This window comes from Pezoporus flaviventris, unplaced genomic scaffold, assembly GCF_033815535.1.
Source record: "Pezoporus flaviventris isolate CSIRO_AGI_PZ_B2104156 unplaced genomic scaffold, CSIRO_AGI_Pfla_v1 ptg000604l, whole genome shotgun sequence".
In the NCBI taxonomy this organism is placed as follows: domain Eukaryota; kingdom Metazoa; phylum Chordata; class Aves; order Psittaciformes; family Psittacidae; genus Pezoporus; species Pezoporus flaviventris.
Genome location: NW_026893150.1, coordinates 129,449 through 154,594, shown reverse-complemented (window position 1 = coordinate 154,594; position 25,146 = coordinate 129,449). Strand labels below are relative to the sequence as shown.

At 63.9% G+C, this 25,146-nt stretch overlaps 3 protein-coding genes across 6 annotated transcripts in view; 1 reads left to right on the top strand and 2 right to left on the bottom strand.

Moving 5' to 3' along the window:
• Nucleotides 1-25,146, bottom strand: part of LOC133264111 (receptor tyrosine-protein kinase erbB-2-like) — a 71,149-nt gene that overhangs the window by 41,462 nt on the left and 4,541 nt on the right. The gene's annotated exons all lie outside the window — the stretch shown is intronic.
• Nucleotides 1,901-9,388, bottom strand: PPP1R1B (protein phosphatase 1 regulatory inhibitor subunit 1B). Of its 4 annotated transcripts, none has more exons than XM_061444032.1 (8): nt 8,871-9,388; nt 7,744-7,888; nt 6,914-6,936; nt 6,014-6,080; nt 5,741-5,869; nt 3,042-3,107; nt 2,817-2,948; nt 1,901-2,243 (listed from the first exon to the last, which is right to left on the bottom strand). In XM_061444032.1, exons 2-8 carry the CDS (start codon nt 7,775-7,777, stop codon nt 2,155-2,157), a joined length of 540 nt encoding a protein of 179 aa, XP_061300016.1. In that variant the 5' UTR covers nt 7,778-7,888; nt 8,871-9,388; the 3' UTR covers nt 1,901-2,154. The 4 variants fall into 4 exon arrangements, with proteins under 4 accessions (XP_061300016.1, XP_061300014.1, XP_061300013.1 ...); XM_061444030.1 differs by having other exon boundaries at nt 7,744-7,804; nt 8,871-9,384; XM_061444029.1 differs by lacking the exons at nt 7,744-7,888; nt 8,871-9,388 and having other exon boundaries at nt 6,914-7,122.
• NEUROD2 (neuronal differentiation 2) lies at nt 20,734-23,230 on the top strand. Its single transcript, XM_061444026.1, has 2 exons — nt 20,734-20,945; nt 22,161-23,230. Exon 2 carries the CDS (start codon nt 22,166-22,168, stop codon nt 23,228-23,230), a length of 1,065 nt encoding a protein of 354 aa, XP_061300010.1. The 5' UTR covers nt 20,734-20,945; nt 22,161-22,165.

Sequence of the window (25,146 nt, the reverse complement as noted above, 5' to 3'; positions counted from 1 at the left end):
CCAGCCCCATGTCAGTGGCCACCAGCCCCATGTCAGTGGCCACCAGCCCCATGTCAGTGGCCACCAGCCCCGTGTCAGTGGCCACCAGCCCCGTGTCAGTGGCCACCAGCCCCGTGTCAGTGGCCACCAACCTCGTGTCAATGGCCACCAGCCCCGTGTCAGTGGCCACCAGCCCCATGTCAGTGGCCACCAGATCCGTGTCAATGGCCACCAGTTCTGTGCCAGCGGCCACAAGACCCCTATCAATGGCCACCAGCCCTGTGTATTCAATGGCCACCAGCCTCATGTCAATGGCCACCAGCCCCATGTCAGTGGCCACCAGCCTCATGTCAATGGCCACCAGCCCTCTATCAGTGGCCACCAGATCCATGTCAATGGCCATGGCCACCACTATGTTAATGGCCACCAGCCCCATGTCAATGGTCACCAGCCCCGTGTTAATGGCCACCAGCCCCGCGTCAATGGCCACCAGCCCCGTGTCAATGGCCACCAGCCCCGTGTCAATGGCCACCAGCACTCTATCAATGGCCACCAGCCCCATGTCAATGGCCACCAGCCTCATGTCAGTGGCCACCAGATCCATGTCAATGGCCACCAGCCCTCTATCAGTGGCCACCAGATCCATGTCAATGGCCACCAGCCCTGTGTCAGTGGTCACCAGCCCAGTGCCAGTGGCCACCAGCCCCATGTCAACAGGGCCAAGGCTCAGGCGCTCCGCAGACACCCAGAGCAGCACCGTGACCACATCACAACGCGACACCGGAGATCACCGGCACGGCCGCGACCCCCCCCCCCCCCCCCGCTGTCCCCGCTCGGAGCTGCCGCTGACACCCCCCCCACCCCCGGGAACGGCCGCGCTCCGGGGCCCGTCGCCGGCTCCAAGGCCCCCAGACCCAGACCCGGCCCCAGCCCCTCCCCGCCCCCCGGTACTCGCCGGTGCAGGCCCCATGCCCGGTGCAGGCCCCGCTCCCGGTCCCTGCCGCCGCCCGGTGCCGGCCCCGCCGGAAGCTGACCCCGGCACACGCAACTTCCGGCGCCGCTGCCACCTCTGACCCCAGGAGGGGAGCGCCAGAGCGAGGCTGCGCCGGCGCAAACCATGGCCGGCAGAGGGAGAAACCATTGTGTACACGGGGGGGGTGACGAGGGGGCAATGGGGCTGGGAGGGACCATTGCCTTTCGGGGGGGGGGAATCAGTGGGGCTGGGAGGGACCATTCCCTTTCAGAGGGGGGGGGATCAGTGGGGCTGGGAGGGACCATTCCCTTTCAGAGGGGGGGGATCAGTGGGGCTGGGAGGGACCATTCCCTTTCAGAGGGGGGGATCAGTGGGGCTGGGAGGGACCATTCCCTTTCAGAGGGGGGGATCAGTGGGACTGGGAGGGACCATTCCCTTTCGGGGAGGGGGAATCAGTGGGGCTGGGAGGGACCTTTGCCTTTGGGGGGGGGGGGGGGGGTGTGGAAATCAGTGGGGCTGGGAGGGACCATTCCCTTTCGGGGGGGAGGGATCCGTGGGGATGGGAGAGACCATTCCCTCCCGGGGGGGATCAGTGGGGCTGGGAGGGACCATTCCTTTTCGGGGGGGGGGAATCAGTGGGGCTGGGAGGGACCATTCCGTTTCAGAGGGGGGGGGAACAGTGGGGCTGGGAGGGACCATTCCTCTCCAGAGGGGGTCAATGGGATGAGCGGGACCATTCCTCACAAGATGGTGGGGATCAGTGGGGCTGGGAGGGACCATTCCTGTGAGAGAAGGAGGGTGTCCATGGGGCACCGGTATCTGACCCACAGCCCTGCCCCACAGCTCCCTGCTCTCGCCCCACCGATGCCCAGACCACCCAAAACCCGGGGGTCAGACACCCCCCCCCCTCCATGGCCGCAGCCCCCCCCGCCAGACCAGGCTCCATCCTCTCTGTACAGCCGTTTATTGCGGGCAGGGGGCTCAGCTCGATGTGGGGCAGGGGGGTCCCCCCCACCAGCCCCCCGGCGGGGTCCCTGCCCCTCGCGTGGGACCCCCCAGTGCGAAGCGTGGTGGCCGTGGCCATGTGTGGGGCAGCACACGAAGCGCAGGCAGGGCAGCAGTGGGGCGATGGGGGGCAATGGGGCAAGGGGGGGCACCGGCGAAGCTGCTGCAGCCGGGGGGGTGCTGGGTCCCGGTGCCGGTTAACTGGTACCCAGGGGGTAGGTGGGCGAATGGCGCTCGGTGCCGATGGGGCGAGATGGAACCTCGGCGAAGCCGACGTGTCGCCGCTCTGGGGATGGATGGAGGGATAATGGATGGAGGGAGGGAGGAAGGGAGGGAGCGAAGGAGGGATGGAGGGATAATGGATGGAGGGAGCGATGGAGGGATGGATGGATGGGTGGATGGATGGATAGAGGGATGGAAGGAGGGAGGGAAGGAGGGAAGGAGGGATTGAAGGATAGATGATGGATGGATGGATGGATGGATGGATGGAGGGATTGAAGGTTAGATGATGGAGGGATGGATAGAGGGTGGGATGGAGGGATGGAGGGACAGACAGATGAATGGACGAATGGATGAATGGATGGATGGATGGATGAAGGGATGGAAGGAGGGATGGATGGAGGGGTAATGGATGGATGGAGGGAGGGATGGATGGATGGATGGAAGGATGGAGGGATCGAAGGTTAGATGATGGAGGGATGGATGGAGGGTGGGATGGAGGGACAGACAGATGAATGGGCGAATGGATGAATGGATGGATGGATGAAGGGATGGAAGGGGGGATGAACAGGCAGAGGGTCAGGCACCACCAGCACCAGAGGGAGACACCAGGGGCAGGAGGGGCTGACACGCCACATACCCCCGGTGCCGCCGTCCTCCTCTTCCTCTTCCTCCAGTCCTTCGGGATCCTCCGGGATCTCGGACACCGTCAGCGACTTCAGGTCCTGGCCGCGCTCCTCGATGCCGCCGGCGAACGACACCTTCTGCCCGCCTGCGGGACCCGGCTCCTGGGTGACCGGGCTGCAGGGGCCCCGAGCGCCGGCCCCGGCCCCCTCCCGCCTCCTCCCCGGCCCCATCCCGTTACCTTTCCGCTTGTGAGCCTTGGGGCCGCTGAAGTAGCTCCGCTCCGCTCGGGCCTGGCTCCCGGGCGCTGCTCGGGCGGGCGCGGATGAGCCGAGGGCAGAGGGAAGAGCGAACGGCACCGCCGCAGCCCCGCGGGGCACGGACGCGCCTCTGCTCCCCCCGCGCACCCACCCTCGCCCCAAGGGCTACAGGGGATGGTGGCACCCGGCCCCGCAGCGCTGGGCTCCAGCATCCAACATCCCCGTCCCCGTGTCCCCCAGCATCCAACATCCCCGTCCCCGTGTCCCCCAGCATCCAACATCCCCGTCCCCGTGTCCCCCAGCATCCAACATCCCCGTCCCCGTGTCCCCCAGCATCCAACATCCCCATCCCCATGTCCCCCAGCATCCAACATCCCCGTCCCTGTGTCCCCCACCATCCAACATCCCCATCGCCATGTCCCCCAGCATCCAACATCCCCATCCCCATGTCCCCTAGTATCCAACATCCCCGTCCCCACGTCCCCCACCATCCAACATCCCCGTGTCTGTGTCCCCCACCATCCAACATCCCCGTCCCTGTGTCCCCCAGCATCCAACATCCCCGTCCCCGTGTCCCCCAGCATCCAACATCCCCGTCCCCGTGTCCCCCTGCATCCAACATCCCCGTGTCTGTGTCCCCCAGCATCCAACATCCTCATCCCCGTGTCCCCCAGTATCCAACATCCCCGTCCCTGTGTCCCCCAGTATCCAACATCCCCATCCCCATGTCCCCTAGTATCCAACATCCCCATCCCCATGTCCCCCAGTATCCAACATCCCCGTCCCTGTGTCCCCCAGTATCCAACATCCCCATCCCCATGTCCCCCAGTATCCAACATCCCCATCCCCATGTCCCCCAGTATCCAACATCCCCGTCCCTGTGTCCCCCGGTATCCAACATCCCCATCCCCGTGTCCCCCAGTATCCAACATCCCCATCCCCATGTCCCCCAGTATCCAACATCCCCGTCCCTGTGTCCCCCAGCATCCAACATCCCCGTCCCCGTGTCCCCCAGCATCCAACATCCCCATCCCCATGTCCCGCAGCATCCAACATCCCCATCCCCATGTCCCCCAGTATCCAACATCCCCGTCCCTGTGTCCCCCGGTATCCAACATCCCCATCCCCATGTCCCCCAGTATCCAACATCCCCATCCCCATGTCCCCCAGTATCCAACATCCCCGTCCCTGTGTCCCCCAGCATCCAACATCCCCGTCCCCGTGTCCCCCAGCATCCAACATCCCCGTCCCCGTGTCCCCCAGCATCCAACATCCCCGTCCCCGTGTCCCCCAGTATCCAACATCCCCGTCCCCGTGTCCCCCAGCATCCAACATCCCCATCCCCATGTCCCCTAGTATCCAACATCCCCGTCCCTGTGTCCCCCGGTATCCAACATCCCCATCCCCATGTCCCCCAGTATCCAACATCCCCGTCCCTGTGTCCCCCAGTATCCAACATCCCCGTCCCCTTGTCCCCCAGTATCCAACATCCCCGTCCCTGTGTCCCCCAGTATCCAACATCCCCGTCCCTGTGTCCCCCAGTATCCAACATCCCCGTCCCTGTGTCCCCCAGTATCCAACATCCCCGTCCCCATGACCCCCAGTATCCAACATCCCCGTCCCCGTGTCCCCCAGCCTCCAACATCCCCGTCCCTGTGTCCCCCAGTATCCAACATCCCCATCCCCATGTCCCCCAGTATCCAACATCCCCGTCCCTGTGTCCCCCAGTATCCAACATCCCCATCCCCATGACCCCCAGTATCCAACATCCCCATCCCCATGACCCCCACCATCCACCATCCCTGTCCCCATATCCCCTGGGCTCCAGAAATCCCAACTCCATGTCCCCAGGATCCAACATTCCTGTCTCCATGTCCGCCAGGATCCAATATCCTCATTCCCATGTCCCCCAGTATCCAACATCCCCGTCCCTGTGTCCCCCGGTATCCAACATCCCCATCCCCATGTCCCCCAGTATCCAACATCCCCGTCCCTGTGTCCCCCAGTATCCAACATCCCCATCCCCATGTCCCCCAGTATCCAACATCCCCGTCCCTGTGTCCCCCGGTATCCAACATCCCCATCCCCATGTCCCCCAGTATCCAACATCCCCGTCCCTGTGTCCCCCAGTATCCAACATCCCCATCCCCATGTCCCCCAGTATCCAACATCCCCGTCCCCGTGTCCCCCAGCATCCAACATCCCCATGTCTGTGTCCCCCAGCATCCAACATCCCCATGTCTGTGTCCCCCAGCATCCAACATCCCCATGTCTGTGTCCCCCAGTATCCAACATCCCCGTCCCTGTGTCCCCCAGTATCCAACATCCCCGTCCCCTTGTCCCCCAGTATCCAACATCCCCGTCCCTGTGTCCCCCAGTATCCAACATCCCCGTCCCTGTGTCCCCCAGTATCCAACATCCCCGTCCCCATGACCCCCAGTATCCAACATCCCCATCCCCATGACCCCCACCATCCACCATCCCTGTCCCCATATCCCCTGGGCTCCAGAAATCCCAACTCCATGTCCCCAGGATCCAACATTCCTGTCTCCATGTCCGCCAGGATCCAATATCCTCATTCCCACGTCCCCCAGCATCTGACATCCCCATCCCCACACCCCAAGGCTTCAGCGCCCCTGTCCCCATGTCCCCCAGACCCCCACATCCCCATCCCGCTCACCAGGCTCCAGGGCACTGTCGGGGTCGCAGGCACGGGCCAGCTCATGCTCCCCATCATCGGCCTCCCCATCGGAGCTGTCCCCCCCGGCCAGGCCACCCTCCAGGTGGGACTGGACGATGCGCTGCACCGCTGGGGAGGCACCAGTGTTGGCACTGGGAGCACTGGTGTCTCCCCATGGAGCACCCAGAGAGGTGTGGGGAGCCCCGGGTGCCCCCAGCCCACCCCGCACAGCCCCGTGCCTCAGTTTCCCCATTCACACGGCTCATGCAGTACCTTTGAGCGAGGGTGGGGTGTAGGCACACGGGTTGGTCCTCTTTGGTTTCAGCAGGCAGCTCTCGCGCTGAGGGAGGGAATGGCATCAGCAATGGGGTCCCGGTGTGTCCCCGTCCCATGTCAGGGGTCACCATGGACCCAGGGGAGCCAGGCACCCCATGGGGAGGTGGGTGCTGTAATGGGGGTCCTGCCATGGAGACCCCGGGATAGAGATGCTGTGATGGGGATCCCTCACTGGGGACCCCGGGATGGAGATGCTGTGATGGGCATCCTGCAGGGGGGACCGAGGGATGGAGATGCTGTGATGGGGATCCCTCAATGGGGACCCTAGGATAGAGATGCTGTGATGGGGATCCCTCAATGGGGACCCTAGGATAGAGATGCTGTGATGGGGATCCCTCACTGGGGACCCCAGGATGGGGATGTTGTGATGGGGATCCCTCAATGGGGACCCCAGGATGGAGATGCTGCAATGGGGGACCTGCAATGGGGACCCTGCGATGGAGATGCTGTGATTGGGATCCTGCAATGGGGACTCTGGGATTGAGATGCTGCGATGGGGGTCCCACAATGGAGACCCAAGACTGACAGCGATAAGGACCCTCCCCAGCGATAAGGACCCTGCAATGGGGATCCAGTGTCAATGAGGACCCTGCATTGGGGGCCCCATGATGGAGACCCCAGCACTCTGTGGTGTCCCTGTGATGGTCACGGGGCTGTTTGACCGCAGCCAAACCCCAGAGCCTGTCTGGGCTCCGTGTCCCCGTCCCCGCAGTGCCAGCGCCGGGTGCCGGTGCCGGGCAGGGAACCGATAAGCGTGGAGCCAAACTGGGCCCTGATAACCCCCCGGTGCCCTGGGATGGGGAGCGGGGCTGCCCCGGGTGTCCCTGTGCCACTCACCTGGTAGGGCAGGGACTCGTCCTCTGGGTCGGTGGCAGCAATGGGGAGAGAAGAGTGAATGGGATAGGGGCTGATGGCACCCAGCAGAGCCAGGCAGGTCCCTGCCACCCCCAGACCCCTGCTCCAAGGGTTACCTGCCCACCAGGGACCTGCCACTGCATCCCGTCCCTGCCACCCCATTCCTTATGCGACACCCCATCCTGTCCCTGCCACCCCATTCCTTATGCGACACCCCATCCCATCCCTGCCACCCCATTCCTTATGCGACACCGCATACCATCCCTGCCACCCCATCCCGTCCCTGCCACCCCATTCCTTATGCGACACCGCATGCCATCCCTGCCACCCCATCCCGTCCTTGCCACCCCATTCCTTATGCGACACCCCATCCCATCCCTGCCACCCCATTCCTTATGCGACACCGCATCCCATCCCTGCCACCCCATCCCGTCCTTGCCACCCCATTCCTTATGCGACACCCCATCCCGTCCTTGCCACCCCATTCCTTATGCGACACCCCATCCCGTCCCTGCCGCCCCATCCCGTCCCTGCCACCCTATTCCCTATGTGACACCACACCCCCTCCCTGCCACCATGCCCCATCCCTGATGTCCCAAGCCATAGGTGACACCCGCATCCCATCCCAGCACCGCGCTCCCTCCCCGCTACCGCGTCCCATCCCGGGTATCTCACGCCGTGCATGACACCACACCCCATCCTTATCACCGCATCCCATCCCTGCCACCACATCCTATCAGTGACACCAGCTGTCCCCTGCCACCACGTCCATCCCTGTCCCGTGTCCCATTCCCGGCCGCTGCGCTGCTCACCTGGGGATGAGTGCTCGGAGAGCTGGAAGAGCATGGCCGGTGTGGGCCTCCGCCGCCGGATCTGGGGCACAGCGGGGTGTCACCGGCTGGGGACACGCAGCGTGCCCGTCCCCTGCACCCCGGGGCCAAGGGCCCATGCACACGCCTGCACGTGTGTCATGCGTGTCTATGTATGTGCATGCATGTGAGCACGGGTGCTGGCAGGGACCGTGTGGGGCCGTGGCCCCATCCCGGGGTCCCCACGATGTCCCCAGTCCCCTCTAGCCCCTGCCCGGTCCCTCCGTGAGGGCTCTGGGTCCGGCGTGTGCCTGGGACGTCCCCTTGGGCTGGGTACAACAGTGACTGCACCGTCCCCCAGCGTGTCCTGTCCCTTCGGCCCCATCCCTGTCCCCGTCCAGTCCCTTCGGTCCCATCCCTGTCCCTCTCCTGTCCCTTCGGCCCTATCCCTGTCCCTGTCCAGTCCCTTCGGTCCCATCCCTGTCCTTCTCCAGTCCCTTCGGTCCCATCCCTCTCCCTCTCCTGTCCCCTCTGTCCCATCCCTTCCCTCTCCCCCATCCTTGTCCCTATTCTGTCCCCTCTGTCCCATCCCTGCCCCATCCCTGTCCCCCTGCACAACTCTCCCTCAGCGGTTCCGCAGCTCACACAGGTACCTCGGAGCTCCCCAGTCCCGTCCCCGTCTCTCCCTTGTCCCATCCTGTCCCCCCCCATCCAGTCCTGTCCCCTCTGTCCCTCCCGTTCCGTGTCCTGTCCCCTCTATCCCCTCCGATCCCACTTACCCTGCTCTCCCAATCCCGTTCCGTCCTTTCTGTCCCCTCTAATCCCCCCTGTCCTGCTCTCCCGGTCCCTTCCCCTCCCTCCTGTCCCCTCCATCCCTGTCCTGCCCCGTCCGATCCCCCTCGTCCCGCTTTCCCGGTCCCTTCCCTCCCTCCTGCCCCCTCCGATCCCCCAGTCCCATCCCTCCTGTCCCACTCTGCCCCCATCCTCTTTCAAGACCCGGTACCTTGGGGCTCCCTCGTTGCCCCCTCCCCATCCCTCCCGGTCACACCGGGGGTCCCTCGTCACTGCAGCGACCTCGGGGGTGCCGAGGGACTCCCGGGGTGCCCCCATACCCCGCTGTGTCCCCTCACCATCTCCACGGCGCGGGGGTCCAGCTGGCTGGGGGGGGCCGGCACCGAGAACTGGATCTTCTTGCGGTCCTTGGGGTCCATGGTCACCGCTGTCGGGGGGTCTCAGCCACCGGTACCGAGCAGGGAGTTCGGTAGCACCCGGGGCTCCGGTACGGCGAGGACTGAGAGTGGCGGGAGGTGGGGAAAGCAGAGCCGGTGAGGAGGAGGAGGAGGAGGAGGAGGAAGGAGAGGGAGGGAGGACACATCTCCTACCAAGCACTGAATTATTCATCTCCCCCCTCCCGGGGCAGGGGGGCTGAGGCCGAGGTAATGAGCCCTTGGGGAGCCCCTCGGGGGGTTCAGACAAGCTGTGGGGGGACCTTAACCCCTTCCCTGCCAACGGGGTGTCTCCCGATGGGACAGCGATGGGAATGGGACGGGAATAGGTGCTTCCACGTGAGTCCCCATTCCTGGTGCTTCAGTTACCCCACCAAGCTGCAATCAGGGGGCAGGGGCACGGCCATTTACACCCTTGGGTGGGCAGCAGGAAAATCCCCCCCCCCTCGGGCCCAGCCTGCTCTGTTCCACACGGGCCAGGGACACGGCTCAGGCAGGGCTGGGATCTCCCAGGGGCTGGATATCCATGGGGACTTGGGACACCCCGACCGTGCCATTGCACCTCCGCCAGCCACAGCCCCGGCGCACGGGGCGTGCCAGGGCCAGAGGACTCTGCCCTCAGCCGGCCCTGCGCCGTTTTCCTGGTGGAAAATTCCACCAAACCCAAAGTTTCCTCTTGGGAAGGGGAGGTCTCGGCCTCCCAACCCCGGTCCCTCCGTCCCCCCGGGGCACAGCCTCCAGCCCGGCCGCCGCTCGGCACCGGGGGCCGGTGCGGTGCTGCCGGAGGGCACCCGTGGGCGCAGCGCCGGGGCCGGGCGCGGTGGCTCCTGCCCCATCGCGGGGTGTCCTGGCCGGGGGACAAGGCCGGGGCGGTGGCGTTGAGGAAGCCGCTTCCAAGAAGGAACGAGGAAGAGGGAGCCGGGAGCTGGCTCCGGCCCCCGGATCTCCCGGTGCTCCAAGGGCTGCGGGTGGCCGCGGGCCAGCAACCGCTGCTCCAGCAAAATATTTACCCGAGCGGCACCGTGCCACGGAGCAGCCTCCTCCGGCACAGCGTGGCAAAGCCGGCCCTGCACATGGCGCTGCCAACCTCGGGGCAGCGGGGGGGACAAGGCGTGGGGTCCCTCGGTCACCCCCTTGGCCAGGCTGACCCCATGCGATGCTCCGGAGCATCGTCTCCATCCTCATCCCCATCCCGCCATCCCATCGCGGGACCGGGGTCGTTATGGCAACAGGTTCCCAGGCTCCCATCCCGCTGCCGTTCCCGCTCCTGCCGCCTACGAAGACACGGAGCGAGGGGGTGGCCGGGCCCCCTCCCCTCCCCTCCCTGCGCTGCGGCAGCGGCAGCACCCGCAGCCCCCCGGGATCGGCGCACGCCGCCCGCGCCCGCACCCACACAGCCGCGCACCCGCCGGGGCACGTGGGGAACCGCACCGGGCCCGGCACCGGAGCCCTCCCCGTCACGCAGCGCCGGGCCGCGTGTGCCGGGCACGGTCACTCCTTACCCACCGGCTCAGCCCCGTCCATCCCATGGGCACCGGGGCAAGGGCACACCGAAAGCGGGGGGGGGGGGGGTGTGTGTGGGGTGTGCGCCGTGCCCGTGCCCATCCCCGTGCGTCGTGGCGGGGGCTGCGGCAGCGCATCCTCCTGCAGAGACAGTAAAAATAGCAGCAGCAGGTTCAGGACGAGGAGTTCGCTCCTCACCGGTGACAGGAGCCGGAGCCTGCACCCATCGGGGGCAGCAACGGCATCACCGGACTTGTGGGGCCGCGGTGTCAGGGGGGCGGCGGTGGTGATGGAGGGATGGGGTGACAGGGATGAGGTGGCGTAAGGGTGTGGTGATATAAGGATGGGGTGGCAGAGGGGATGGGGTGGCATGGAGTGGGGTGACAGGGATGAGGTGCTGCGGGGATGGGATGGCATAAAGATGAGGTGATATAAGGATGGGGTGACAGGGATGGGGTGGCATGGGGATGGGGTGACAGGGATGAGGTGCTGTGGGGATGGGGTGGCATAAGGATGAGGTGATACAGGGATGGAGTGGCAGAGGGGATGGGGTGACAGGGATGAGGTGCTGTGGGGATGGGGTGGCATAAAGATGAGGTGATATAAGGATGGGGTGGCATGGGGATGGGGTGACAGGGATGGGGTGGCACAGGGGTGGACCATGGTGGGGACAGGGTATACAGTGGATGGAGCATCGTGGTGATAGGGCACCCCAGGGATGGGGCACTGGGACAAACACCCTGGGGATGGAGCACTGTGGGGACAGGGCACTGTGGGGGGACACGGGGGGGACACGGGGGGGACACGAGGTACTGCGGGGCCGGAGAGCAGTGAGGACAAGAAGACACAGAGACATCGATCGTTGGGTCTGAAAGGTGAGTGTCGGGGGGGGGGGGGGGGGGGGCGGAGCCTGTGCACCGGAGGGGGCGGGGCTAAGGGGAAGGGCGAGGCTTAGGGGTGTGGGTCAGTGGGTGCCGGGTCCCCCCTTCAGTGCCCATCACTCCGGGTGTCCCCCCCGAGCCCCCATCGCACCCCAGCCCCCCCCCGGCTGCAGAGGAGGTGCCGGCAATGGGAACACGCGTGGGAACACGCCGGGGGGGGGGGGCGGCAGGGACCTTAACCCCTTCCTTGCTGGTACCCCCCCAGCCACAGGCATGGGGGGCGACCCCCCCCAAATGGGGTTTTTCACTGGGGTGGCTGGGGACGTGGCTACCCCTATGGTGGCACTGGGGGGGGGTCTGGCATCCCCTCTACGCTGTAGGGCTGGGGGCTGCACCCCACCGCAATGGTGACCCTGATGCAAGGAGAGGATGCGTCCCTGTGGTGCTGGCACCACGAGGACGGGGGCCATCAGGGGGCTGTGTCCTCCTGTCCCCCTCCCTCTGGGCCTGGTCCCGGTGCCACCGGCAGATGCCGTTGCCGGTGCTGGCAGGGTCACCGCGGCGCTGGCACAGCCACACGGCGAGCACAGGCCTGGGCACGGGCTCAAGGGCTTTGGCACGGGGTGACCATGGCTGGAGCCATCCCGCTTGGCAGCCACCGGCCACCGGCCCATGCCAAGCCTCACACCCCGGGGTGCTGCCATGGGGGCATCGGGGGGGGGGTCCTGGGACATCACCTTGGGATGCGCTCCCCCATCTGGTTTGGGGGAGTCTGGGCGGTCTGAATAGGTCAAACCATAGCGGGGGGGACGGGGGACGAGGGGGGGGGACAAGCCTGAGACCCCAAGGAAGGAGAGGACGTGGCCACGCGGGGGTCCCTTCTTGCTGGGGGCCGTGCCTCAGTTTACCCACCTGTGGAACCCCAGCTCTATCCCCATGCACCCCTTCCCTAAGCATCTGTGACCTCAGAGGACCACAACGCCCACCGCAGTGCCCCCACAGCAGGGTGGGCTGTACCGGGGGGGGTCCCGTCCCTTTTGCCCCCCATCCCCATCAGTGCCACCCTCCCGGGGGGGGGGGCCCGGCCGCCAGCACAGAGCAGTTTGGCGGCCTCCATTCCCAGAAGAAAGACTAAAGTTAAAACATCTGTTAATTTATAAACCAATTTAACCATGACTGGTTAATAAATAGGAACCAGCTGCCACCCCCCCCCACACCCCCCCCCCCATGCTGCCTGGGCCAGGGGATGCGCAGCCGGACGCACCCCCCCCCTCTCCCCACAGCCCCCCCGGGTCGATGTCACTTGTCCCAGTTGGGGTGTCACTGAGGACCACCCCCCCCAAGGGGTGTTGGGGGGAGCACGTGGGGAGGGTGGGATGGGGACATGGAGGGGGTCCTGGGTGGGTGGGGTGTGCGTGTGTGTGCACGTGTGTGTGCACGTACATGTATGTGCTAGGTATGTGCATGTGCGTTCATCCATGTGTGTGTGCATCCATGTGTGTGTGCATCCATGTGTGTGTGCATCCATGTGTGTGCATCCATGTGTGTGTGCATCCATGTGTGTGTGCATCCATGTGTGTGTGCATCCATGTGTGTGCATCCATGTGTGTGTGCATCCATGTGTGTGCATCCATGTGTGTGTGCATCCATGTGTGTGCATCCATGTGTGTGTGCATCCATGTGTGTGCATCCATGTGTGTGTGCATCCATGTGTGTGTGCATCCATGTGTGTGTGCATCCATGTGTGCGCATCCATGTGTGTGTGCATCCATGTGTGCGCATCCATGTGTGTGTGCATCCATGTGTGTGCATCCATGTGTGTGTGCATCCATGTGTGTGTGCATCCATGTGTGTGCATCCATGTGTGTGTGCATCCATGTGTGTGTGCATCCATGTGTGCGTGCATCCATGTGTGTGTGCATCCATGTGTGTGTGCATCCATGTGTGTGCATCCATGTGTGTGTGCATCCATGTGTGTGTGCATCCATGTGTGCGTGCATCCATGTGTGTGCATCCATGTGTGTGTGCATCCATGTGTGTGTGCTTGCATGCGTGTGCCAGGGATGTGCATGTGTGTGTGTGCACGTACATGTATGTGCTAGGTATGTGCATGCATCCATGTGTGTGTGCATCCATGTGTGTGTGCATCCATGTGTGCATGCATCCATGTGTGTGTGTGTCCATGTGTGTGTGCTTGCATGCATGTGCCAGGGATGTGCATGTGTGTGTGCATGTGTGTGTGCACGTACATGTATGTGCTAGGTATGTGCATGCATCCATGTGTGTTTGCATCCATGCGTGTGCATCCATGTGTGTGTGCTTGCATGCATGTGCCAGGGATGTGCATGTGTGTGTGTGTGCATGTGTGTGTGCATGTACATGTATGTGCTAGGTATGTGCATGTGTGTGCATCCATGTGTGTGTGCATCCATGTGTGTGTGCTTGCATGCATGTGCCAGGGATGTGCATGTGTGTGTGTGTGTGCATGTGTGCGTGCGTGTACATGTATGTGCTATGTATGTGCATGTGCATGCATCCATGTGTGTGTGCATCCATGTGTGTGTGCTTCCATGTGTGTGTGCTTCCATGTGTGTGTGTTTGCATGCATGTGCCAGGGATGTGCATGTGTGTGTGCATGTGTGTGTGCATGTACATGCATGTCTTAGATGCGTGCTTGTGCCTGCATCCATGTGTGTGTGCACAGGAGTGCGTGTGTGTGCTTGCATGCATGTGCCAGGGATGTGCATGTGTGTGTGCATGTGTGTGTGCATGTGTGTGTGCATGTACATGCATGCGTTAGATGCGTGCTTGTGCCTGCATCCATGTGCGTGTGCACAGGAGTGCGTGTGTGTGCTTGCGTGTATGTGCCAGGGACGTTCATTGCGTGCATCCCTATGCACATGCATGTGTATGTGTGCACAGGAGGGGGCATGTATGTGCATGTGTGTGTGTGTGTGCAGGACGCGTGTGCATGCGTGCGCACAGCCCCGGTGCGTGTCCATCAGTGGGTCTGGGTGCCAAGCCTGGACGTGGGGGGCTGCTGTTCCTATGGGGCTGGGAACAAGGGAGCATCCCCACTGCACATGGAGCCGGCATGGATGTGGATGGAGACAGGCCCAGGCCAGGCACTGTGCCCAGGGATGACCGCAGCAATGGGGCCGGCTTGTGGGGTCCCTACTCCTGCCCCCCAACACCCCCCCCCTTACACCATCCCCCCCCATCCCCGCTCCCCCTCGGCCGCGCGCCCCGACACGTGTCGCAATAGTAATGTAATTTGTACGTTAACAATGGGCAGCTTGAGGTTTATATTTAATTACACCGTTTGCACCAACCTGAACTCACCCTTATTCATCAATAATGCATGGGCTTGTGTTTAGCGCTGCTTAATTAATCTGTGCTTACGACAATTAAAGGCTTGCAAAATCCCCAAAGGTGGCAGCGGGGAGCGGCTGCGCCGTGCTCGTGGTGATGGTGATGGCGATGCTGTGCTCGTGGTGATGGCGATGCTGTGCTCGTGGTGATGGTGATGGTGTGCTTGTGGTGATGGTGATGGCGATGCTGTGTTCGTGGTGATGGTGATGCTGTGCTCGTGGTGGTGGTGATGGTGTGCTTGTGGTGATGGTGATGGTGATGCTGTGCTCGTGGTGATGGTGATGGCGTGCTTGTGGTGGTGGTGATGGTGTGCTTGTGGTGGTGGTGGTGGTGATGGTGTGCTCGTGGTGGTGGTGGTGGTGATGGTGTGGTCGTGGTGATGGCGATGGCGATGCTGTGCTCGTGGTGATGTGATGGCGTGCTTGTGGTGGTGGTGATGGTGTGCTCGTGGTGATGGCAATGGCGATGCTGTGCTCGTGGTGGTGGCGATGGCGATGCTGTGCTCGTGGTGATGATGATGGTGTGGTCATGGTGGTGGTGATGGTGTGGTTGTGGTGATGGCGATGCTGTGCTCGTGGTGGTGGTGATGGTGTGGTCGTGGTGGTGGTGATGGTGTGGTCATGGTGGTGGTGATGCTGTGCTCGCGGTGGTGGTGATGGTGTGGTCACGGTGGTGGTGATGGTGTGGTCATGGTGGTGGTGATGCTGCGCTCGCGGTGGTGGTGATGGTGTGGTCATGGTGGTGGTGATGCTGTGGTCGCGGTGGTGGTGATGGTGTGGTTGTGGTGATGGCGATGCTGTGCCCATGGTGGTGGCGATGATGTGCTCATGGTGGTGGTGATGCTGTTCTCGTGGTGGTGGCGATGGTGTGGTCATGGTAGTGCTGGTGATGGTGTGGTCGTGGTGGTGGTGATGATGTGCTCATGCAGAGCAGAGTGACCCTCATGAGTGACCTCAACACCCGCATCCTCGGGGGTGCCCCCCATACCACAAGTGGCCACTCACCTCCTACCCAACCGGTGAGCCCTGCGGTGAGGACCCTGCCTCAGTTTCCCCATGAGGACACAGCAACCATCAGCAACAGCCCCCCTTTCCTCCTCCCCATTGCTTTCTGCTTCGTTTTCCCTTTCCCCTGCCTATTGTCCGTGCCCTCTCCCACTGGGGCGCGCCGGGGCCAGTGCTCCCGGTGCTCCCGGTGCTCCCGGTGCTCCCGGTGCTCGCGGTGCTCGCGGTGCTCCCGGGGCCAGGCCGTGCCACACCGGCTCTGTGCCTTTAAGCGCGGCACCGCGGCTGTCCCGGATCAGCCCGAGCGCCTATTAAAATTTTATGCGAAGTGTAAATGGGCCAAGTCTCCAGCTTCCCGCTCCCTCCGAATGATTTATTACTCGCAAATACCACAGAACTAATTAGTATAGTAATTAATTAATACGAATTTGCATATTTGCATGTGCAATTAGTGCAGTGGAGTGATTACTCTGAAAATGAGAAGTTGGGCTTGTCAGATGGTAGTGTGAACTGGAGTGGAAAAGCCTCGTGCAAATGAACCTGGGCGGCGATGGTGGCGATGGTGGCGATGGTGGCGACGGTGGGCACGCGGCGGCACGCGGTGCCTGCGGCCCCCGGAGGGTGCGAGGCCCCACACATGGGGGGCTCAGCCCCAGGGACCCCCATCAGCCCTGGCCTGGCCCTGGTCCCCACCATAGGGACCAGCTCCATCCCTCGGCCATCTCCATGGCGACTCGCTGTGCCAGGCGCATCGCCATGGCAACGGGCTGGGCCACGCATCCTCGCCATGGCGACTGTCGTCATTGGCGCCCTGTCACCATGGAGACTCCCCCCTCCTGCTCCCCAAATCCTCTCCATGCCCCTCTTTCCCCATCGATGGCGCAGGGTGCTGATGAGCCCCAAAGTCACTCGGGATGCGGGATGGGGGTCCTCAATATCCCCAGGGCACCCTGAGATAGGGGCAAGGACCCCAGGGTGCTGGGTGATGAGGGTCCCCCATTGCCATGGGGCTGGCAGGACGAGCTGAGCCCCACGCTGAGCCCCACACCGAGCCCCACACCGAGCCCCATGACGGCAGCACCCGGCTGGATCAGGTCCCCAGGACCAGTGGCCCAAGGCCTGCTCAGGATGGGGGTCCAGCACCCCCAGCCCCACAATCTGAATCCTGCCCTTCGCCTTTGTCACCGGCGCCCCTCCAGCAGCCCCTCGCCCGTGGCCTCGTGCCCACCTGCCCTGCTGAGGCCTGATGCCACTCAGTGCATCCCTGCGAGGGTTTGGGGACACCAACACGATGGAGGCAGCCCCCCCCCCCCCACTGATCCCCCCACATCCCCCCCCCACATCCCCCCCACAATGTGCCATCTGCCGCGGGGGGGCCGGTGCCAGTCGTGCTCCTTCAGTCACACCGTGCCCACGCCGGCGGCACCGTGGGGCTGTAAACCCACCCCTGCTCCCCCATTGACCCGGCCTGGGTGGGGATGCTGCGCTCACACTGGGGCTCCTGAGGCCTTGTGATGTCACAGGGCAGCGGTTGTGATGTCATAGCCCGCTGTGACCTCACCGTTGGGGCCTTGTTACCTCACCAGCAGCCAGTTGTGCTGGTGGCACAATGGTGACCTCCCCCCCCACCCCATTGCAGCCCCTCCATTGTCCCCAAGGAGCACCTGCCCCTGGCAGGGTGACCCCTGGGTGCTGAAGGAGCAGGAGGGGAGATGCACAAGCGCCCTGGGGCCATCCCTGTGCCCTCACCGGGACCCTCCATCCCCAGCCCCACGCCGGAGCCCGGTGGGCGATGGCTCCAGCAGTTTCCCACTGAACAATTCCCCATCTAATTTATCCGATGAACAGCTCGTGCCTTAAAACCCGCTTGGCCAGGCCTCGGTTCTAGGGGCAGGGGTTGATGCTCCTTCCCCTCCCTCTGTGCCTCAGTTTCCCTCCACCACCAACCTTCCCCCTGCCACCCCCCCATCCCACCCCATCCCACCCATGACCTCGCTGGTTCCTATTGAAAAGCCCTTTAGGAACCAGCAGGGCACCCACAACCCCATCCCCATCCCACAGAGACCCCCAACCACACCTGGACCCCTGCTCACCAGGGATGAGTCCTATGGGGGGGGGTGGTGGTGGTGGTGGTGGGGGGGGTGATGCTCCATGGACAGGGATGGGGACGGCCTCAGCTCCCGCTCCCTCCGCTCTCCTCCCCTCGCTGCCATTCCCGGCGGTGGCTCCGCCGCACGTTCTCGCATCCATCTCTCCCCAGCTTTCACCTCCCAGAAATATTGCAGCGCGGAGCCGGCTCCATCTGGCACCGCGGCCCCCGCCTCCCCCCCGCCGCCGCTCGCACCGCACTCGGGCCCTGCACGGCTCAGACCCGCCGCGGGGAGGGGGGAACGGGGACCGCACGGTGCGGGGGGACGGGACGGGATCCGGAGCGGGTGCTCCCAGTCCCACGGCCGCGGTGCGGGGCTCTGGGCTCACCCCGGGGATGTGGTCCCCATGCGGGGGGTGCCCAGCGGGGTCCCAGCACCCTGCTCCTGTCCGTCCGGATGCTACGTGTCCACCACCCCCCCCCCCCCGCCCGGCACCCACCTCCTGGATGGAGCTGTTCCAGGCAGGATCCCCATCCCCATTCGTCCATCGCCTTCCTGCTGGAGGGAGGGGAAGGAGCACGGAGGATGAGTTTTGGAGGAGGAAAGAGCTTCCTGCACCAGCCAAACGCCGGGCAGCGAGACCCAGGGGACCTGGCTGGGGTGGGCAGAGTCCAGAGGCGGCGGTGCCGGGAAAGCCGGTTCCTGGACATGGGAACCAGCAGCAGGATGGGGACCGGAGCCCCAGGGTCACCCAGCCCCGACCTCCTGGAGCAGGAGGGCCCCCCCGACCTTCCCCTGCACCCAAAGCATCAGCCGCCATCCCTGCTGCCCTCATCCTGGGTTCACCCCAACCTCACTGCCCCATTGAATGGGACCCCCATTCCTCACCCGGGCTGAACCCGCCTCCCAAAAGCACCCAGACACCAGGATGGGGCTGGTGCCATCACCAGCCACGGCTGAGGGAATGGCACAGGGATGGCACCGAGCGCCCCACTCCTGCCCACCCCGCGGGCTGTGTCCCGGCACAAGGCTCTGGTTTGGGTTTCCATCTCCCCCCCTCTCCCCTTTCATCTCCTCTCCCCGTTTCATGTCTCCACTTTCTTCTCCCTCCAAGCGCTGTGAATGCTGATGAGCCTCACACCGGCGCCCACCCTCACCGCTCTGCTCCCCGGCTGCTAATTAGGCTGGAATGGATGCACTGGGCCAGGGGGTTGTGGCTTCCCCTTGTCCCCATCCCTGTCCCCGCAGAGGCCAGCACAGGCATTTCAGCCTGGGGCAGCCCCATGTACCAGGAACCGTGGCACCATCAGCTTGGCTGCACTGATGCCAGGGTGCAGCCATGCCAGGGGAAGCCGAGGGCAGCGTGGTAGGGACTTACCCAGAGTGGTACCCGTCACTGGTGGACACCGGCTGGGCTCCTGGGGCACGGCGATGCCCACCTGGCACCCGGCAGCCAAATGAAGATGGCAACAACAGCGGGAGGTGATCAGGGCTGCGATGTGCAGGGAGGGTGCTCAGGTTTTGGTGCCCTGGCACGGCACCGGCACCGGCACCGGCATGGCTGGGGTGGGCTCTGCCTCCCCACAGGCCGGCTCCAGCTCCAGTGCCATCTGCTCGGCCGCAGCCATGAGTGACAGGAGGGTTTTGGGGGGGGACGCCAGTGGAGGCCCCTCTGTCACGTGCCAGCACCGGCACCTGCACTGGGGGAGTGGGTGATGCCGACGCCGCTGGCACACACCCGGCACCGCCAGCCCTTTGTCTGCACGTGGGCACGGCCCTGGACGCCACCGACACCGCGGGCACCATGACCACGCCATGGCTGTGCCACCCTCGCCTGCAGTGCATGGCCGGCACGTGCCACGTGGCACCCGCTGCCCTGGGTCCTGCTTCCCTGGGCTTGTGGGGACAGAGGGATCCAGGACACGGAGACATCCCGCAGCCAGGAGCAGGGCACCGGGTGATGGGATCCAGCTCTCAGGGACACAACACACCCGTAAGGGGTTCCTTGGCCCTGGTGCTGCGCACCGAAACAGCAGTGGTGATTTCTGGTTGCGCACACGCCGCGGTGGGGACAGACTGGGAGGCCAGGGGGTGACAGGGCACTGCCAGGCTGGTGAGGAGGCACCCAGCACACAAAGGCCTCACCGGCTGCACCATGGCATGGCCAGGCCTCCACCATGGCCACCGCGAGACCTGTGTCAATGGGGGGCACGGGCACCGTGCGCATCGGGGAGGCCGTGCTTGTGCAAGTGTGTGCACGTGTGCACGTGTTTGTGTGCGCACGGAGGAGCGTGATGGAGGTCTGTGCCGTGGGGCTGCAGGGAGAGGCTGGCACGACCATGCGGCCGAGGGGATGTAGGGCAGCAGGCAGAGGCTGTGTGCCACCCACCAGTCTGGTGACCCATAGCCCCGCACCTACCAGCGCTGCCCACACCCGCACCCACAGCCCCCTTCCTGCACCGCACCGGGCACGGCCACCACCACCGCCACGTCCCCATCCACAGCCTCCTGCCCGCACCAGGCCCTCACCACCGCAGCCATCCCCGGCTCGGCTGGTGGCTGAGGGTGGGGATGGAGCCGCAGATGCCAGCTCCCACCGAGGGTCCCCACGGCGGCTCCCCCCTCGCCCCGGTGTCCGCCGGCTGCCCCTAACACGCTCGGGATAGCCGGTTTCCCCACCGCCCTGGTGCTGGCTCCATTGTTCCTGCCGGCCCCGCCATCGCCTGCATCTCGCCCGGGTCCCATTTTGCAGCGTGTAGGCAGAGCTGGAGATTTGGAAAAGGGTTTTTTTTTTTTGTTTTTTTTTTTTTTTTTCTTTTCCCTTTTCCCTGGGTTTTTTTTTTGGAGTACAGAGTGACAGATGGCGAGTCCTCCTTCCCCAGAGAGACAAATCTCCCTGAATGCAAGCGCATGTCAATCATTAGCTCTCATGTGATAGCTCTCGCGCATGACGTGCCAACCATATGGCACTGGCAGCAGAGCTGGTACCCCCTTTGCTGGGTAGAGATGCCACTCTCGCCTCCTTTTGGATAGAGGACTGCAGGAGGCTGGAGCACCTCAAGGAGCCGCGTCCCGGTCCCAGAAGATGCTGGGAACAATGAAATAAGAATTCCTGCGGTCCGCCCGAAGGTGAGTTATGTAAAGAAGTGGAGGGCTGGGAGGGCAGCGGAGGAAACTTGAATGGAGAAAAGGCAACTTCCATGTTGATTTGGTTTCTCCGCCGCGTCTCGCCCTTTTTTCACCCGGCTTTCGTTCTCCCCCGGCCCTCGCTTCTCCCGTTCCCCACCGATGGGGTTTTCCCTCTCCCCCCGGGAGCGACCTCCCCCCCCCCCCTTAGGGAGGGGTTGTTGGGGTTTGGGGTTCGCCGCCCCCCACCCCGCTTTCACCCCCCCCCACCCGCGGCTGGGCGCGCCCGGGGCGGCGCGGTCCCGGCGGGACGGAGCGGGCAGCGTTGGCCGAGCGGCATCAACGAAATCAGCGCGGAGCCGCCGCGCCGCCGCCCCCGGGGGCTCCGACCTGGCCGAGCCCCCCCTCCCCGCTCCCCCGCCAAGCCCCCGGCCCCCGCCCCGGGCGGTGCCCTCCCCCCCACCCCGGCCCCGGCCCCGCCGCCCCGGCCGGCACCGGGGGCGGCCCCGGTAGCGCCGCCGCCCGGGACCCCCCGCGCTGCCCCCGGGAAGAAAGGGAGGGGGGGGCTCGGCCGCCGCCGCCCCCGCCGCCCCCCGCCGGTTGATGCCGCCGCATTTCCCGGGCCGCGCTCCGGTGGCCGGGGAGCCCCGGGGCTACGGGGCCCCGGGCGGGGCTGACGGGGCTGGAGAGGGGGGGGGGGGGGCAATGGGGGGCAGAGGGGAGGGGGCGGCAGCGGCTGCGCCTCGACCCCCCCCCGGCCCCGGACGTCGGTGGCGGAGCCGCGGCTGAGGCCGCTCCGCGGCCGCGGAGGGGAAAAGTTGGAGGCGTCAAAGAGGGGCCGGTGGCACCGGGCCCGGGCCGCGGACCACCGGGGCGAGGTGCGGGAGGGGGCAGCGACAGGGTCGAGGCCGGGTGGGGGCCGCCGCGGCGGGCGCAGGAGCGGGGCAGCCGGGCGGCGGCCGAGGGGAGCCCGGAGGAGGGTGGAAGCGGTGTCGGGGGGGGCCGCACGGCCGAGCCCCGAGGGAGTCCCGGTGCCCCGGTGCGGGTCGGCCGGTGCGGGAGGCGGCGGCGGGCGGCCCCGCGCTTCATTCGTTATCGGCGGCCGGGGAGCGGCGGGGATGGGGATGGGGATTGGGGGGGGGGGGGGCGGGTGGGTGGGGGGCCGGGGTGGGGGGCGGCGGGCAGCCGGTAACGCCTGGCTCTTTGCCCCCGTTGCAGCCACGATGCTGACGCGACTTTTCAGCGAGCCCAGCCTGGTCCCCGAGGTCCCGAAATTCGGCGGCTGGGCCGAGGAGTGCGAGGACGATGCCCGCAGCGAGAAGGAGGAGCGGGCGGGGAAGGGCTGCGTCCTCCCCGAGGAGCCGCCCGAGGGGGAGAGCAAGGAGGAAGGGGAGCTAGGCGGGGACGAGGAGGAGGAGGAGGAGGAGGAGGAAGGTTTGGAGGAGGCGGAGGGCGAGCGGCCCAAGAAGCGCGGCCCCAAGAAGCGCAAGATGACCAAGGCGCGTCTGGAACGCTCCAAGCTGCGGCGGCAGAAGGCGAACGCTCGGGAGAGGAACCGAATGCACGACCTGAACGCGGCCCTGGACAACCTGCGGAAGGTTGTGCCCTGCTACTCCAAAACCCAAAAGCTCTCCAAAATCGAGACCCTCCGCTTAGCCAAGAACTACATCTGGGCTCTGTCTGAGATCCTTCGCTCGGGCAAGCGGCCCGACCTGGTCTCCTACGTGCAGACTCTGTGCAAGGGGCTCTCGCAACCCACCACCAACCTGGTGGCCGGGTGCCTGCAGCTCAATTCCCGCAACTTCCTAACGGAGCAGGGCCCCGAGGGCGGCCGGTTCCACGGCCCCAGCGCCTCCTTCGCCGTGCACCCTTACCCTTACCCCTGCTCGCGGCTGGCCGCGGCGCAGTGCCCGCCCGCCGCCGGTCCCGGTGCCCACGGGCTGCGGACACACGGCTACTGCGCCTCCGCCTATGAAAGCCTCTACGGGAACGCGTCCCCCGACTACAACAGCTCGGAGTACGACGGCGGGCTCAGCCCCCCGCTCTGCATCAACGGCAACTTCTCCCTCAAGCAGGACTCTTCCTCCCCCGACCACGAGAAAAGCTACCACTACTCTATGCACTACTCGGCGCTGCCCGGCTCCCGGCCCGCCGGCCACAACCTGGTCTTCGGCTCCACGGGGGTACGCGGGGGGGTCCACTCCGAGAACATCTTCCCCTACGACATGCACCTCCCGCACGAGCGGGGCCCCATGTACGAGGAGCTCAACGCCTTCTTCCACAACTGACCCCCAACCCCCCCCGGTGATAGCGGGGAACCAACCCACCCCCCCCGGAATGATTTGGGGGGGGGGGGGGGCGGGTAGGAGGCAACGGCGGCGGCCCCCGCGGAGCGGCCCCCGGGGCTCCTCCGTGGGCTTTGGTGCAATACGGGGACCGGGACCCCGCGCCCCGCGGGGACAAAGTGCTTTTTTGGGAGGATTTCCCCTTTTCCTTCTATTCTTGCTCTTATCTACCCGTTAGTTACATGATCAGTGTTATTTATTGAGTCAAACTACCACTAGCCAGTCAGTTCAGTAATTATTGAGTTAGTGAGCGACTTCTTTATTCAGGTAAATCCTTTTTGATTTCAAGAATTCAGTTAAATTACTATTTATTACGTTGAATTCTTACTTACTAAGTTAATGAATTAACAAGTTAAATTATTATTTCTTAAGTTAAATTATTATTTCTTAACTCGAAGAATTTTTTCTTTGCTTAAATGGCTATTTATTTGGTCATATTATGATTTACTTGATTTATTATTTACGTAGTTAAACGATTACATTTATTATTATTATTACTATTATTATTACTATTATTATTGCTATTATTATTATTATTAATTTCCCGGAGGGGAGGCCCCCAGCGCTGCCCCGGCCTCCCCCGTTCACCCTCCGGAGCCCCCCCGGGCTCCCCCCTTCGGCCCTTTGGCTCGAGCCGCGTCGTTTCCTTCTGAATTCGTTTTCATTTCATTTGAGCTCGATCTTTTTCCTCCCTTTTCCCCCTCATTTTGGGCCGTTCTCCCCCCCCTCCTCCACTGCCGCCACCCCCCCCCCGCCCCTAAAACACAACACACACATTACCCCCCCCCCCCCCCCGGTATTGGACACCCGCGGGAGCGAGAGGAGCCGCGCTGCGGCGCGGAGCGCAACTTTCCGAAGCAATAAAGAGGCGAAGGGAGGAACCCACATTTCTATCTATGCAAGCGGGCCCGGCCCGGCGGACGCTCAGAGATGCACTTTGCTTTGGGGGGGCCCCGGCCCCGCTCCCCACCCCGGGAGCTCCTCTCGCAGCGCGTGTGTCAGGACGTTTTCTACCTGTTTTCAAAAACTTGAAACGGAAAATGACAAAAAAAAAAAAAAAGGAAAAAAAAAAAACTAAAAAAAAAAGAGGAAAAGACAAAAAAAAATGGGGAAAAAAAAAGAGGAAAAATAATAATAATCATCATGAAAAAAAAATGAAGCGACACCCCCCCCCCAGCCCCGCGGAGCACCCCGGTTCTATGCAAGCGGGGCTCCGGGAGGGGAGGGGGGAAGCGGGACTGAGCCCTCCCCCCCCCACCTCCGCGGCACCCGCCCCGGCTCCGTGTTTCGCTCCGCTCCAGTTTGCCGCATTCCTCCGGTTGGAGCGACCGGAAGGCCGAGAAACGGCTTTGATTTTCCTTCTTTCTTTCTTTTTTTTGTCTTCTTTTATCGATCTTGGTTTTTTTTTTGGGGGGGGGTGGTTTTCTTATTGGACCCTACCCGCACCCCCTTCGAGAAACCAGCATTTAATAGAGCCCAGGGAGGAGGAGGAGGAGGATTTCTGAGAAAACGTTTTCGAAACGAAAAAAAAAAACGGAAAAGAAAACGGAAAAAAAAAAGAGAAAAATCTGAAAACCAAAAAAAAAAACAAAAAGTTTTGCAAAAAAAGAAAAAAAGGGAAAAAAAAGAAACAAAAAAAGAAAAGCAAAACGAACCCACCACAAACCGTGTAGCAAAGGGGACCCGCCTGCCCGACACCAGAAGTGCTTTCGTGTTTCTGTTCCGTTTCATTCGATTAATAAATATTTATGGCCAACGATATGCAAGACACCCCCCCAACCCCCGCGCCGGGAGCCGCGGACACTGCCGGGGAACCGGGGACCGGGCTGTGGGGGGGGCCCGGCCTTTCTGCATGCACC

Coding starts and splice junctions, on each gene's coding strand:
- NEUROD2 (XM_061444026.1), top strand. CDS start 22,166: ATGCTGACGCGACTTTTCAGCGAGCCCAGCCTGGTCCCCGAGGTCCCG.
- PPP1R1B (XM_061444029.1), bottom strand. CDS start 7,093: ATGGGGTGGCAGGGACGGGATGCAGTGGCAGGTCCCTGGTGGGCAGGT. Junction 6,081..6,913: donor ACGAGTCCCTGCCCTACCAG/GTGAGTGGCACA, acceptor TCCCTCCCTCAG/CGCGAGAGCTGCCTGCTGAA. Junction 2,244..2,816: donor GGAGGACGGCGGCACCGGGG/GTATGTGGCGTG, acceptor ATCCATCCCCAG/AGCGGCGACACGTCGGCTTC.